The sequence below is a fragment of the Eleutherodactylus coqui genome, chromosome 1 (genome assembly GCF_035609145.1).
Source record: "Eleutherodactylus coqui strain aEleCoq1 chromosome 1, aEleCoq1.hap1, whole genome shotgun sequence".
Classification (NCBI taxonomy): Eukaryota; Metazoa; Chordata; class Amphibia; order Anura; family Eleutherodactylidae; genus Eleutherodactylus; species Eleutherodactylus coqui.
The window spans coordinates 479,928,482-479,941,058 of record NC_089837.1 but is presented as its reverse complement, the minus strand read 5'-3'; the positions used below and the strand labels follow the sequence as shown (position 1 = coordinate 479,941,058).

The following is a 12,577-nucleotide window of genomic DNA, read 5'->3' as shown; positions in this document are numbered from 1 at the left end:
TTCCCTTTAAGCCTTTTCAAATCATTACCACCTATGTACTCAGATAATAGACTTTATATATTGTTTCCCACCTTTGGCAACGCTTTCCTCCTTCGACGACTAATACACTTTGTATGACCTGCCAAGAGGAGTAGTGGGAGGGAAGTGAGGAGTGTTCTGGGCAGATTTCAGTTTTTTGCTCAGCCATTGCCTTAGGCTGAAGGTTATGAATGTACTAGTTATTAGTATTATTTACAGTACCAGTGTTTCTGGTGGCGCAATGCGCCACTTACTAATGCAGTGTATGGTGAAAGGGATTGGAGTTGGTCAAAATGCCATTATTGGCAATTTTGCTGAACAGTTCAAACACCTATGAATAAGAAAACGTCAGTAAATGTACAAGATAGCAATACGGATGGCGCTACGTGTGAACATCCCGAAGGGATACAACCAGTGTTTCTGGTTACTAATACACACTGTAAGGAATTGGAGTTGGTACAAATATTTCCACGCAAATAGCTATTAGCATTATTTACAACTTTCTGGCAGCTTTGAGCTGGTTGTGAGACAGCTGGACACCTGTGTGGAGAGTCCAATAAATCACCCCTCACAAATGTCCATATATATAGCTGGCGGTGCATATTGACTAACAACAACCTTGAAGCATAGTCGTTCACCACTATCTTCACCGGAACATGATATCATGTCATCCCAAGTGCCGCCAACACCAGTCCAGCCTTCATCTAATCGTCAACCCTTATCCAGTGTTGAAAAGAACCGTCCCCGTCGTGCAAACATGTCACCACAGAGGGTTTAAAGCTGCCGTGAAGCTAATGCAGCTTATGGCTTCCTGCGATTGGCCGGGTCGGCTGCAAGAATTCCTGTGGCTCACCTGCTTCTCCGACCGCCTCCTCCGCTCTATGTGCCGGCTGCCGCACATCCGGCGCTTGCGCAGAGCAGAGCCGGCACGTCAGAGGTGACGTTTCTGTGTGGGCCTCTGCGAGGACATGCTGCGATTTGTTTACCGCGTGTGTTTTCACGCTGTCAAATCAAGGCTGTCTGCATAGGATTGCATTATGTAATGCAATCCTATAGCAGCGGGCACGGGCAGAAATTCTGCAGGAAACCCCGCCGCGAAATTTCCACACGTGTGCAGAAGGCCTATATGACACAGCGACAAGCCACAATTTCACCTCGGCCACCAGCTGAAGTTTGTAAATCTCGTGCAGCTGATATGTAAATACTATGAGCCAAAATGCCTCCTCAGCGAGCTGCTGAAGTTCGTAAATCACGAACTTCAGAAATGTTCTGAAAAGTTGTAAATAAACTCCTGTGTCTGATCAGGCCTCATTGAGTAATAGTAAAAGTGTGTTTTATACTCATCCAAATCTTTTTACAACCAGTAGGACTGCGTTAACCATCATATCTGGTTTATAACTGGTAGGTTCCCCCATTGTTTCCTCGTTAAAGGGGTAACCTGGTCTTGATTTAGTCCCCTATAAAAGGGCTTTACTTATATGTTTGTTTTCGTTGGTGTGCCCCACATGGCGGTATTTTAATATTTGGAAATAAAATCTAGTTTTAATGAAAAAAATTGTCTACACTGTGAAAGGTCTTTACTTTAAGAATAGACTACTGCCTCTGTGTTCCTTAAATCTATATCCCACATCTAGACTGCTTGTCCACAGCAGCTCATACTTGTCTATGTGAACACGCGAGTCTATGAGGCTATGCGCAACTGGGCAAAATGCACAGCGCTTTCTGCAAAGTGTTGACACGTCACTTCTACAGCAGATCAGTGCAGATTTACGTCACCGATCCCGCACACAGATTTTGCCCATTGACATCACTAAATCCACAGCAATAACATGTATTTGGGCAAAACAAAACAAAAAAAAAAAACAACATCACTTTGATGTGGATTCCACACTGTAGCCGCATCGGAAATGCCACCCTTTAATCTGCATTGAAAAAGTTCTAAAATCTGTATGCAGATATGGGGACAATAAGGGTGCCTTTAGTTGGGGCGTAATTGCTACTGAACTTCCACAGCATTTACAGTACAAACCATGTGGATGGAATTTTAAAAAATCTTGTCTACATGGAGTGGAAAAACTTTGCAGAGTCTGTATTTGACATACGCCACAAGATTTAGGCCATAACGGACTCGTAGGGTGACGTCACATCGTGACATTTTCTTGACGGGTTGGTTTGCCATGGCCTTCCCCAGTCATCTTTTACCCCATCCACCCCCCCCCCCCTCCCCCATCCATTGCTGGGTACTCATTTCACCAACCTCAGAAGGATGGAAGGCAGAGTCAACTTTGAGCCGGCTACCCGAAACAAGCGGGGATTAGACCCACAACCTTCAGGTCGAGAGCGAGAGCTTAGACGAAATAGTACCTGTAACTCTCTGGCATTATAATTACTGTTCACAATTCCCCCTTTTTTTAAGAAAAAGACAAACTAAACTAAGAATGTACAAAACTACACATCAGGTCTGGCAATAAGCGGCATACATGACAATGAATTACACGATCCCCAGTATCCCATACGCTTGGGGTATGTTAAGTGAAGTGCGATATGAACATTATCCACAATGACAGTGATCAGATTTACCACTTACATAACTGACACATTCTCCAACGTAAGCCTATGTGGCATCTGCCCAAAACAAACGGGACCATTTAGATGGTAAATATCTTTGAGCTTAAGACCCAGGACTACAGATTATTACGTGCGTAATAAACCCACGAACCACAAGAGGCTCTGAAAAGAAACTGCAAACATTATCATAGTGTGGATCTAGGGAAGGGCGTTGCATAATATGGCATTAAAAAAAAAGGCCCTAAAAGCTCATCTCACCTTGATATGACCCTCACTATCAGGTTATGCATATTACCTTTATGTCCCACAACCTGGACGGTATCGCACATATAGCCTATATAATAATTATTTTATTGCACATAGATTCTAATACAGATAAAAGTAACTCTGTCCTTCAGCGAGAAGCCAAAAGGTTGTCTGGGGGTAGAAAAGAACAAACTACAAAACTTTCCTGAGGGCAAAACTGTTCTCTAACAAGAGTGTGTAATATCAGAACTGGGAGATTATGTCTTTCCACCCATAATACAGTACGCGTTATATAAGAGGGCTAAATGTATTACAGATGCTGGAGTCACCTCCCCTGCCCGTCGGGTCGTTTTGCCAGTTACTTCCAGCTCCGTGCTGTTTACCAGCCAAGGCCTCGCTTGGCAGTACTGCAAGTCCTGACAATCCTGTGACTGTAATATGCCTTACAGTGCGATAACTTCCTCAAATACTGAAATAACCATTCCACACACACAAGGCCGCCGAGCTCCTGAGGACAAAGAGCTGCGGGAAGCACAACAATCCGTCCTGCCCTGACCACAAGACAATGGCCCCAGCGGTCACAAGGTCCCTCACACAGCAGCCACCGGGAGGGATGGGGGGAGTTTCTCTTTTTGGAGGTTGAGATGATCACAGCAGCAGCCCCATTGTGTGACGCTCAGGTTATTCAGAGTCTACGGCATCGTATGGGTTCTGTTTTACCTTCAGTCAGGAGTTACCCAAATTCATAAAGTTACTAACTTCGCAGAACTCCTTGTGCACAACGAGAATGGAACGGCTTGCGTTTAAAGGGAACCTGTCATCACCTTTGAGCCCCATAAGTGAGGGAATGGGGAGTCCGGGGAGCCGTGTTTCATACGCACTTAGTCCCCACGGAATCAGCTTGCGCACACAGCTTGACTCTTTTTAGATGTCTCTGTGTGCGTACCATAGAGATGAATGAGAGAGAACCTGCATAGAGCCATCGGAAAAAGAGTCAAGCTGCTATGTATGCGCCAATTTTGCAGGTACCTGATGAATATAAAAACAGAGCTCCCGTCCCCTCACCTTAAAGCCCCACGACGTAGTTTATGGAGCTCAAAAACGCTGAAAAGTTCCCCTTGAGGGCTTTGATCATAAGAAGAACCCATGAATATGTCCTATTAGAGAATACGGATGTTAGGCCAGGTTCACACGGGGGTATGTGCACGCATATTACTGTACTTTTTGCTCTGGCTGGGCCATTTCACTAGGGCGCGGGACACAGACACATCCCAAGTTAAATGGCTATTTAGACTAATTCCTTCCGGATGTGTTCCCCACGGGGCCTTTGGTGCCCAAATGTGCACTAAAATAGAGCATACTGCTTTTATTTTCACATGTGGAAAAATTAAAAAGGAGAATGAACCCATTGAAATCAATGGGTTTTATCCTCTGCGTATTACACGCACAATCACGCTAAAATGAAGCTGGCCTTATAGAGGAGTTTCCATCACTTTGATCTCAGCTGTAGCCAGTTTATAAATGCAGAACTCCGGTGTCATTCTCCATTTTCACTCGGAAGGGCACGGGAACGGACACCTCGTTAGGAAGTCGTGCGTTTCAAGCCGAATATATAGTGATAATACTGACTGCAGCTAACAGAGGATCTGCGTCCTTCAGACTAAACTGGGAGGATTATAGGACATCTCCACTAAAGTTATGGGACTCCCCAAGGAATTACTACAATAGTGCTAATGGTCAGGAGTGGAGCTCACACAAAACCTACGACATGAGTGAAAGCAAATCGGGACACTGGGTTTAAGACCGAGCCAATTGGCCTTGGGAAAGACTTCCAAGATAGCAAAACTTTGCAGAAGTTCGTAAAATATATCATTTTTGCCTTAGCAGTCCACTAACAGTTTTCCTTCCCATTGATTTCCGTGTGGAGGAGGGAAGGGGTAGTAACAAAATGACACAAAAGAAGCAGCTGTCACAATAGAGCAGCAAGGACTTTCCCTGAGCTGCAGATTGTGATGCAAATCAAGTGTTACAAAGTAGAATTGTACTTGGAGTTCCTTCTATCACACAGATCTGAATATAGTTCTTTCCACTGACAGTCATATGCGCTATGTATTTGGCACCGTTATCAGACAGCTCCACGTCAGGCCCCTTCAGTCAGATGACGGAGGTATCATGGGTTCACGTGTCTTCTTTAAATGCTAGTTTGGCTATCGAATATCATTGCTCAATTTTTAGCTGCCCGCTCTTGGTGTAGGTCTCCTGTCAATAGGCTGGATAGCTCCATGCCTACATCGCACACCCCCTGGGTTTCTTCCATCAGCGAGGTGCACAGGTCACAACTCGCTTTCAATCATGTGCAACAAGGCAATTAGGTGAAAACAAATGCAAACAGCGGGGAATGTATAGCTTTTTTTTGTGCTACTTAAAGGGACTGCAGAAAAGTTTACACATAATGCAAACTAAAAACTTGAAAGTCTAGTTAAAAGGAACACTCCACGCAAAAAGGATACACTCCAAGGCTACTTTCAGATGAGCGTATGTGATCCCTGTTTTGTGGACCGTCATACAGAAATGATGCAAATCTGTTTATCGATTCACATTGCCTCTGTATTGGTGCCATTTTCTATTGGGCATATTTGGATCCGTGTTTGCACGGTAGAAAGTAAAACCAAGGAGAGCAAATACTGACCAAACAATAAGGAAAATACTGACGACATACAGCACAATGACAATTGTGTTCTAATGCGCTCCACTGACACTGGCCTTATGTATGTCCCAAACCCTACAGGATCTGCAAGGAGCACACAACAGTATCAGGTCTCCGTATGAATGAAGCGATGGTTGCGCACGCTGCGGCTCCATTCACTTCTGTTATTGTCTCTCCCCCACATCATAAACCTATCTCGTGTCCTGTGGAGAGGGGATAACTGTATAACTTTGCACAACCCCTTTAATTCTAATTAGACATTTGTTGGACAGAGGCAGGTCCCACAATTAGGTCACGATACTAGATGCCCTGATCACCCCCCTCCCACCAAACGATGTAGCCGTATCAAGGCAAACCATGAATGTGAAGGTGGGCACACCTAGGCACAGCCGTCTCTAATCACTTCTGCCAGAGTTACGGAAATGCTCAACTATTTTTACTCCATGTGGATGCAATGGCCACCTCATCCGGTGAGATAGGAATTCAGGGACCCCAATCTTGACACAGATGTGGGTCCCAGGGATGGGCCCTATGAATCTGCCCGTCTAAACAGGCTGCATGAGAGCGGCGGAGACGGTGATAACAGGACTGGCTGGACCGTGCCGCCTAAAAGGAGCCTTGACCTTCTGCTAATGACAAGTATGAATATTAGGTGTCTGGATGAGCAATGAAAACTATTCTTTAAAAGCGTCAGGAAAATTCCAGCTGCTCAGCTGACAAGTTTAACCTTCAAGTTACCTTTTTGTGAGAGCCGAATCGGCCAATTGCTTGCTTCCCAAAGGCAGAACATACCGGTATAAAGCCAGGGTCACACAGGAGAGCGGGGTATAACCTGTTTTGGTTTTTTTCCTTCGCTGCGATTGTGGAGGTGTAGTTCTAGGAAACGCTCCTAGGCCAGTTTCTATAGAGGAACATGTTTTAACATTGCCTTTTTACGAACACCACACCTTTCGTTATGCGTGTTCCACCAGATCTCGAGCCTGCGCTGTGCTCGGAGCCGCGGGGGGCTCGGATGGGGCACTCAAGTTGTGTCCGCGACACAGCGCTGAATACCAATAAGGACGAGGTTTACAGAAGCTCCAGGACTCGGGCTTTCATATGTAAAGATTAGTGAGAACAATACTAAACATTACCACAAAGAAAGACAAAGGAAAACAAGACAAAACACGGGTTGTCCCAACAACATGCTAATGGCAATGTGATATAGGTAGGCCATAGATATAAAGGCCCTTTTACATGCAGCAATTATCATGTGACTAATCATTAGATCCAGTATTCTGAATGATAGTAGTGACCCACAGATCAGGGATAAATCATTAGATTGGATCTTTTTTTATGCGGACCCGGAAATCCTTGTCCATCTGCCGCTGAATAGTTTAGTATACACCGGCGCCATACGATCTACCGAAGAGTAAGCAGCGGCAGAAGGGCCGACTAGAGGTGAGTTATGTTCCAACTAATGATCAAAACTAGCCAATTATAGTTCAGTGTAAACGCGTGCCAAGCAAGCCTTTAGATACATACTGGCCAAAGCCACCAAGTTTGGTGGAACAGGCTGGTCATTCATCATGTATGGCGGCCTCCTGACGGCAGAGGTTATGGAAGGATCGGGCAGCTGGATTTCAACATGCGTGATCCTTTTTATAGCAGTAGATAAGCTGCTGCCAGGGGAGCCTGCAGAGTACGGAGGTGCAGGGCAGCAGCTTTCTCCCCTCTACATTCAGGGCACATGGTCAGCTGTGTACAGGGGGGAGGGGGGCGCTGTGGCTAAATGACCATCTGTCTGACAGCGAGCTAATGTAGATGGGCAGCCGTATACCAGTCAGATGAATTTTCTCACCAATAGAACCCTTTTCAGTACACCATTATAGGCAGCTGTTAATGATCACATGCACTGTATTTCTGGGAGCGGTCAAAACTAAAGGGGGTGTCCGAGTTGTAGCATTTCTGTAACAGCATCCCTCCATGCACTAATGTAACAAATGTCACACGCTGCCACTCCAGGTCTCCCCTCTGATGTCATGTTCACAGGCTTCCCCAGTCTGTTTATGGGATGTCACAGACTCTGCAGCCAATGACAGAGCTCGGCGATCCATCACTGAGCTCTGTCATTGGCTGCAGCACCTGTAAACAAACACAGAGCGAGGACTGACCAGCGCTGTGGGATAGAACAGGAGCGAGTAGTATATGCAGATTTATTATGTTAGTGCACGGGGAGCTGATTTCCTGAAATGTTACAACCGCTTAAAAAAAGGAGGCATCCAGGACTAGAAAAACAGTCGCTTTCTTTCAGAAACGGCATCACATCTGCCCATAGGTTATGCCTGGCATTGCAATTCTGCTCCATTGAAGCGAGTAGGCTAAGCTGCAATGCCACACACAACCTGTAGACTGATGTGGCACCGTTTTAAGAATGCCGCCACGTTTTCCCCACAAGAAGAATGTGTGTCCTACGGCTGCGCTCCTATGTATGGGTCACAGACTGCAGCGGAGACTCCGCTCAGCCGTGGCTGCCAGTAGCCACATGATCCGGCTGGCCTTATCGGCAAGATCGGGCCTCCATTGGCCAATACCTGTATGTGTGAATGCAGCCCTACAGAGAATCAGACATTGGATTAATATTAATTGATCCACTGAAATTGGGATTTGTATAGCGGCCATCTACACGCACCATGCATGGCCAGAAGCATCTGCAGCCACACGTCCTCCTCTCCCCATTCACAATACACCAAAAAGATCTCCTACACCCTTCTACCCCAGCCAGAAACATAACTAGCAATCCTCATACAAGAGTCACAATTTTGACAAGTGGGGAGGCCTAGAATAAGGAGTCATTGACTATAATGTATGCCAGCAACTGGCACATATTATAACTGAAACCTATGCCAACTTGGAACTGGCGCTGGTTTCAGTCTGGCACTCATCATGCAGCACTGGGGTCCTGGGTTCAAATCCCACCAAGGACAAAACCCATTCACAAGTGACGTAAGACGCTGTGTAATATACATGCACCATATCAATAAAGGTGATTACAGGTACAACCCAACATTATATTCCACTCTCCTAAGAATTAGTCAGTCTGACTCATGTAATAATTCCGACCTTCTCCTGTAGTGAAGCTTGGAGCTAAATACAGATCATATTAGGCCTCATTTATCAAAACATCCCCGCTGTCACTCACAGGTATCTGCCAGAGAAGTCAGCTGATCCACTTGAACAGCCATAGCAACCAATCACAGCGCAGCTCACATCCTACCTCAGCAGCTTGAGAAATCTAAGTTGAGTTCTATTCGGTTGCTACGGGCAACGAGGACAGTCTTGATAGACAAGGCCCAAATATTCCCCACAGGTATGTAATGCGGCTTCTGGCGGTGGAACAAAAAGGCGGCCGATGGGAGACTTTCCCACGATTTCTGTTTTGTGAGACGTACGGAAAAAGAAGCAATGATGGCATTTATAGATGCAAATTTTTCTTGCACCGTTGTAAAAAAATTTAAAAAATTGCAGCGTGTCCCATTTTGGGGGCGATTCTGTAAATCGCTTCCATATTGGAGCAAAACAACAACAAAAAAAAAACGTATTGCGCTCGCATCTACATGTGAGCGCGCTATGAATAAGGAATAATAGGCGATTTTCACAATTGTGGAAAAAAAGTTGCGCGTGCAGCGATACGATTTTCTTGCAAAACGCATCGGATTCGCATCAAGATTGCAGGTTTTCAAGTGCCGCATCAGTTCGAGCTTCTCGGTCCGATAGAACACTCGCCCGTGTGAATAGCGCCCGGTAGTGGCGTCCATCACAAAACCGCGACTAGTAACGTTTAAGGCCATATGTTTACCGCCGTTAGACTCATGCGAATTCTATCCTGTCCGACGCGAACAGAACACGCACGGAAAAAAAGAACTCAATGGCTTTATTCACGGGCGATGTTACACTTGGACCAAAGACGAAAAAAAAACAAAAACACTGCATCCTCCATTTTTGCGCAAGTAGCACACGAGAACGGGGCGTGTAACGCGTAGAGTCCGGCACGGACCGGGTGTCGTCTTTGGCGCAACTCGTATTAGCCAACGTAAGGGAACAGCCACACAAGCGAGCGCAATATGGCGGTCTGGGAAATTCAAACTGATATCGCGCTTGTAAAATGCAGATGCTCACCGCGAATACCTTGCGAGAAAATTGCATCACTAAATATACAATTTTCACACATGTGGGGGAAAAAAAAGAAAAAACATTTTGGGCGGTGGGGGGGGGGGGAGAGATTTTATTCTTTTTCGTCACTTTCTGCGGTGTCGTTGAAGGACGGACGCCTGTTGTATCTCGCAGAGACGCTGCGGGGCATAAACCATTGAAGACAATGAGGTTTATTTCATGCAGCGAACGCACTCCAATGTTAATTAGAATTCTATTCACACATAACTGTCTACTGACACGACGGTGTGTTCAGTGCACCGCCCAGGCCACTAGGTACCACCATAATAACAGGGCACCCCAAGCCTCAGGGCCCGCTCATCACCTCTGCCAGGGCCTGATATGGGGCAGGATACACTGCAGGCTTCCGGCCTTCATCCCGTCCCCTCATATCTCCTCTCTTCTCCCGCTTACTACAAGCCCCACGTGACTTGCGCCCTCGCTCCGCCCCCGCACCCCAGAAATACTCCTACCTGATTGGATGACGATGCGCCCTCGACCGGCAGCCCCGGAGCCCCTGGAATGTCTGGAGCCCGAACCAGTCACTGAGGGAGCGCGCCCCTACGCCGGTGAGGCGGCCCGCGCACTTGGCGGCCATCGCTGAGAGAAGAGTAGTAGCCGAGGAGAGCGGAGTGTTGATAGGGAGGAGCCGCTGCTCGGCCAGACTCCGGAGTCTGACCTCCTAGAGAAGCCGGTTCAGATCTCCACTGTCACTGGATCCTACGTCATTCCGTTACCATGGCGATAGCGAGTGACGTTTTCCTCGTAAAAGCAGTGGTGACGTTGGACGGGAGAATGGAATGCTGGGAATTGTAGTTTTCAGAGTGTGTTGTGTGTAACGCTATGTTCCCGCTTTTATCTTGGCGCACTGAAGTGTTTCCACAACAACCCTTGTTTAGGAGACGCAGTAAGATTCCTCTCTGTCCTGATACACGGTGGGCCGCGGAAAAATAACCCTGCTCCACACTGTCTTTGCTGCCGTTAGCAACCAATCACAGCGCAGCTTTCATTTTACCTCAGCGGGATGAGAAATAGTAACCAATCACAGCGCAGATTTCATCTATTATCCTGCTGAGATAAAATGAAAGCTGCGCTGTGATTGGTTGCTATGGGCATCAAAGACAAATTTTCTTTTCGTGCTAATGTATACTAAAGCCTGCTGATGCAGTTTTCACCTTTGTAATTGCAAATGTACAGCAAATTCATCTGCAACAATGCAGCGGATTTTGACGTGATTTTTGTTGCGGACTTTGGTGGAAAATCAGTACCAATGTCCCTATATGTGAACGCACGCTCAGGCCATATTTACACGGGGGAGTGTGATATCAGACCGATACACTTGGACCGATACCGCGCTCATAAGCATGCCATTTTAACCGTGACTGCGATGCTTTTTGCGAGAAAAACGCATTGCATCGCTGCACATTAAATTTTTAAGCACATTTTTTTTATGCGCATGAATATCGCACTCGCATGCGAATCACATTCATTTGCGTTTGCAATATGTTTTTTTTTTCCACGCAGCCATAGGAATGAATGAGCAATATCGACCAAAATATCGACTTGCTGTGACTCTCGGTCCATAAGAATACCCGCCCTTGTGTATAAACGCGTAGAAAACGATGGGTTATTTTCTTGTGAGAGTTACAATCAAATCGCAATCGGAAGGAACGCGCACGAGGAAATCAGCTGTGTAAATATGACCTCAGACAGCTTTCATAAGGCCCCCTTCACACGGACATACGTGTTTTTGCGCGCAACTGAGCGCATCGGCCTACTTTACTGTACTCTTTGGACGCGCAAGACGTCCATTTGCGCGTGACAAACAAAGACGCACCGATTGAAATCGCTAATTAGTCCAATGAGGTCCAGATGTGTTCTTTTTTCGCTACACAATTACGCAGTCCTTCACACATCTCCCAGCGTATGGCGCACAGATTTACACATCCCTCTTGACTTCTATGGGGACGTTGGGAGAACAAAAGCGCCGGAAAATAGAGCATGATTAATTTTTTTTTTTTGCGTAGCAGAAATGCGCAGGAAATAGATGCTCATGTAAAAAAAAAACATTGAAATAAACGGGTTCTATTCTCTGTATATTGCGCACACAACTTTTGGGTGCAAATGGGCAGTGTGAATGGTACCTAAGGCTGGGTTCACACCGGGCGCAATTGCTGCGGAATTTCCGTATACACTCTTAAGCCTGAGACTAAGCAGCAAAGTGGAGGAGATTTGCAAAAATCTCGTTCACACACTGCAGAGAGTGCCAGGCGCGAAACTGACAAGTGGCGCAGAATTGAAGTCTGCGGCATGTCAATTGTATCGCTTTTTCCGCTGCGGACTCTCTTCTCTCTTTGGGGAGAGATTTCCGCAGCGGAATAAAGCCGCTTCGAAACCCGCGCCAAATGGTGCGGCTTTTGAAGCAACCTCTCTGCTACGGAAATCTCGTGGAATTTCCGTGCGCTCCCGCTGCAGACATTCTGCGAGATTTCTGCAGCAGTAGGCAGCACCTTCCACGGGGTGTTGCGTTAGGACAGGAGTGCATAACCTGGGAGCCACATGTGCTCCATGATCCCAATCTTTGCGGCCCCCAACCACGTGATCACATACTTGTCTGGAACTGATGGCTGCTCACGATAGGAGTCGCACGCAAGACGGGTCAAGCAAGTATTAGCATCTCTGGGACCCCCATATAGTGAAAAAATAGTGGCTGCGCTGCCAACCGTCCAGAAATAAGGGACTTTTACCAAATGTCCGTGAAAACCGCATTTCTATTGCGGAATCCACAATTGTCACCCACGCGAATGATCTGTGGTATTCCGCACAAATTAAAAGAATAGAACATTC

General features: G+C 46.4%; 1 protein-coding gene across 1 annotated transcript in view; it reads right to left on the bottom strand.

The window, feature by feature from the left end:
• Window positions 1–10,469, bottom strand: part of COQ10A (coenzyme Q10A) — a 28,892-nt gene extending 18,423 nt beyond the window's left edge. Inside the window, exon 1 of the mRNA XM_066585397.1 lies at window positions 10,204–10,469. Within this exon, the coding sequence (XP_066441494.1) occupies window positions 10,204–10,328 (125 nt within the window). The 5' untranslated portion in view covers window positions 10,329–10,469. The remainder of the gene's footprint in view (window positions 1–10,203) is intronic.
• Between the last annotated feature and the right edge of the window lie 2,108 nt (window positions 10,470–12,577).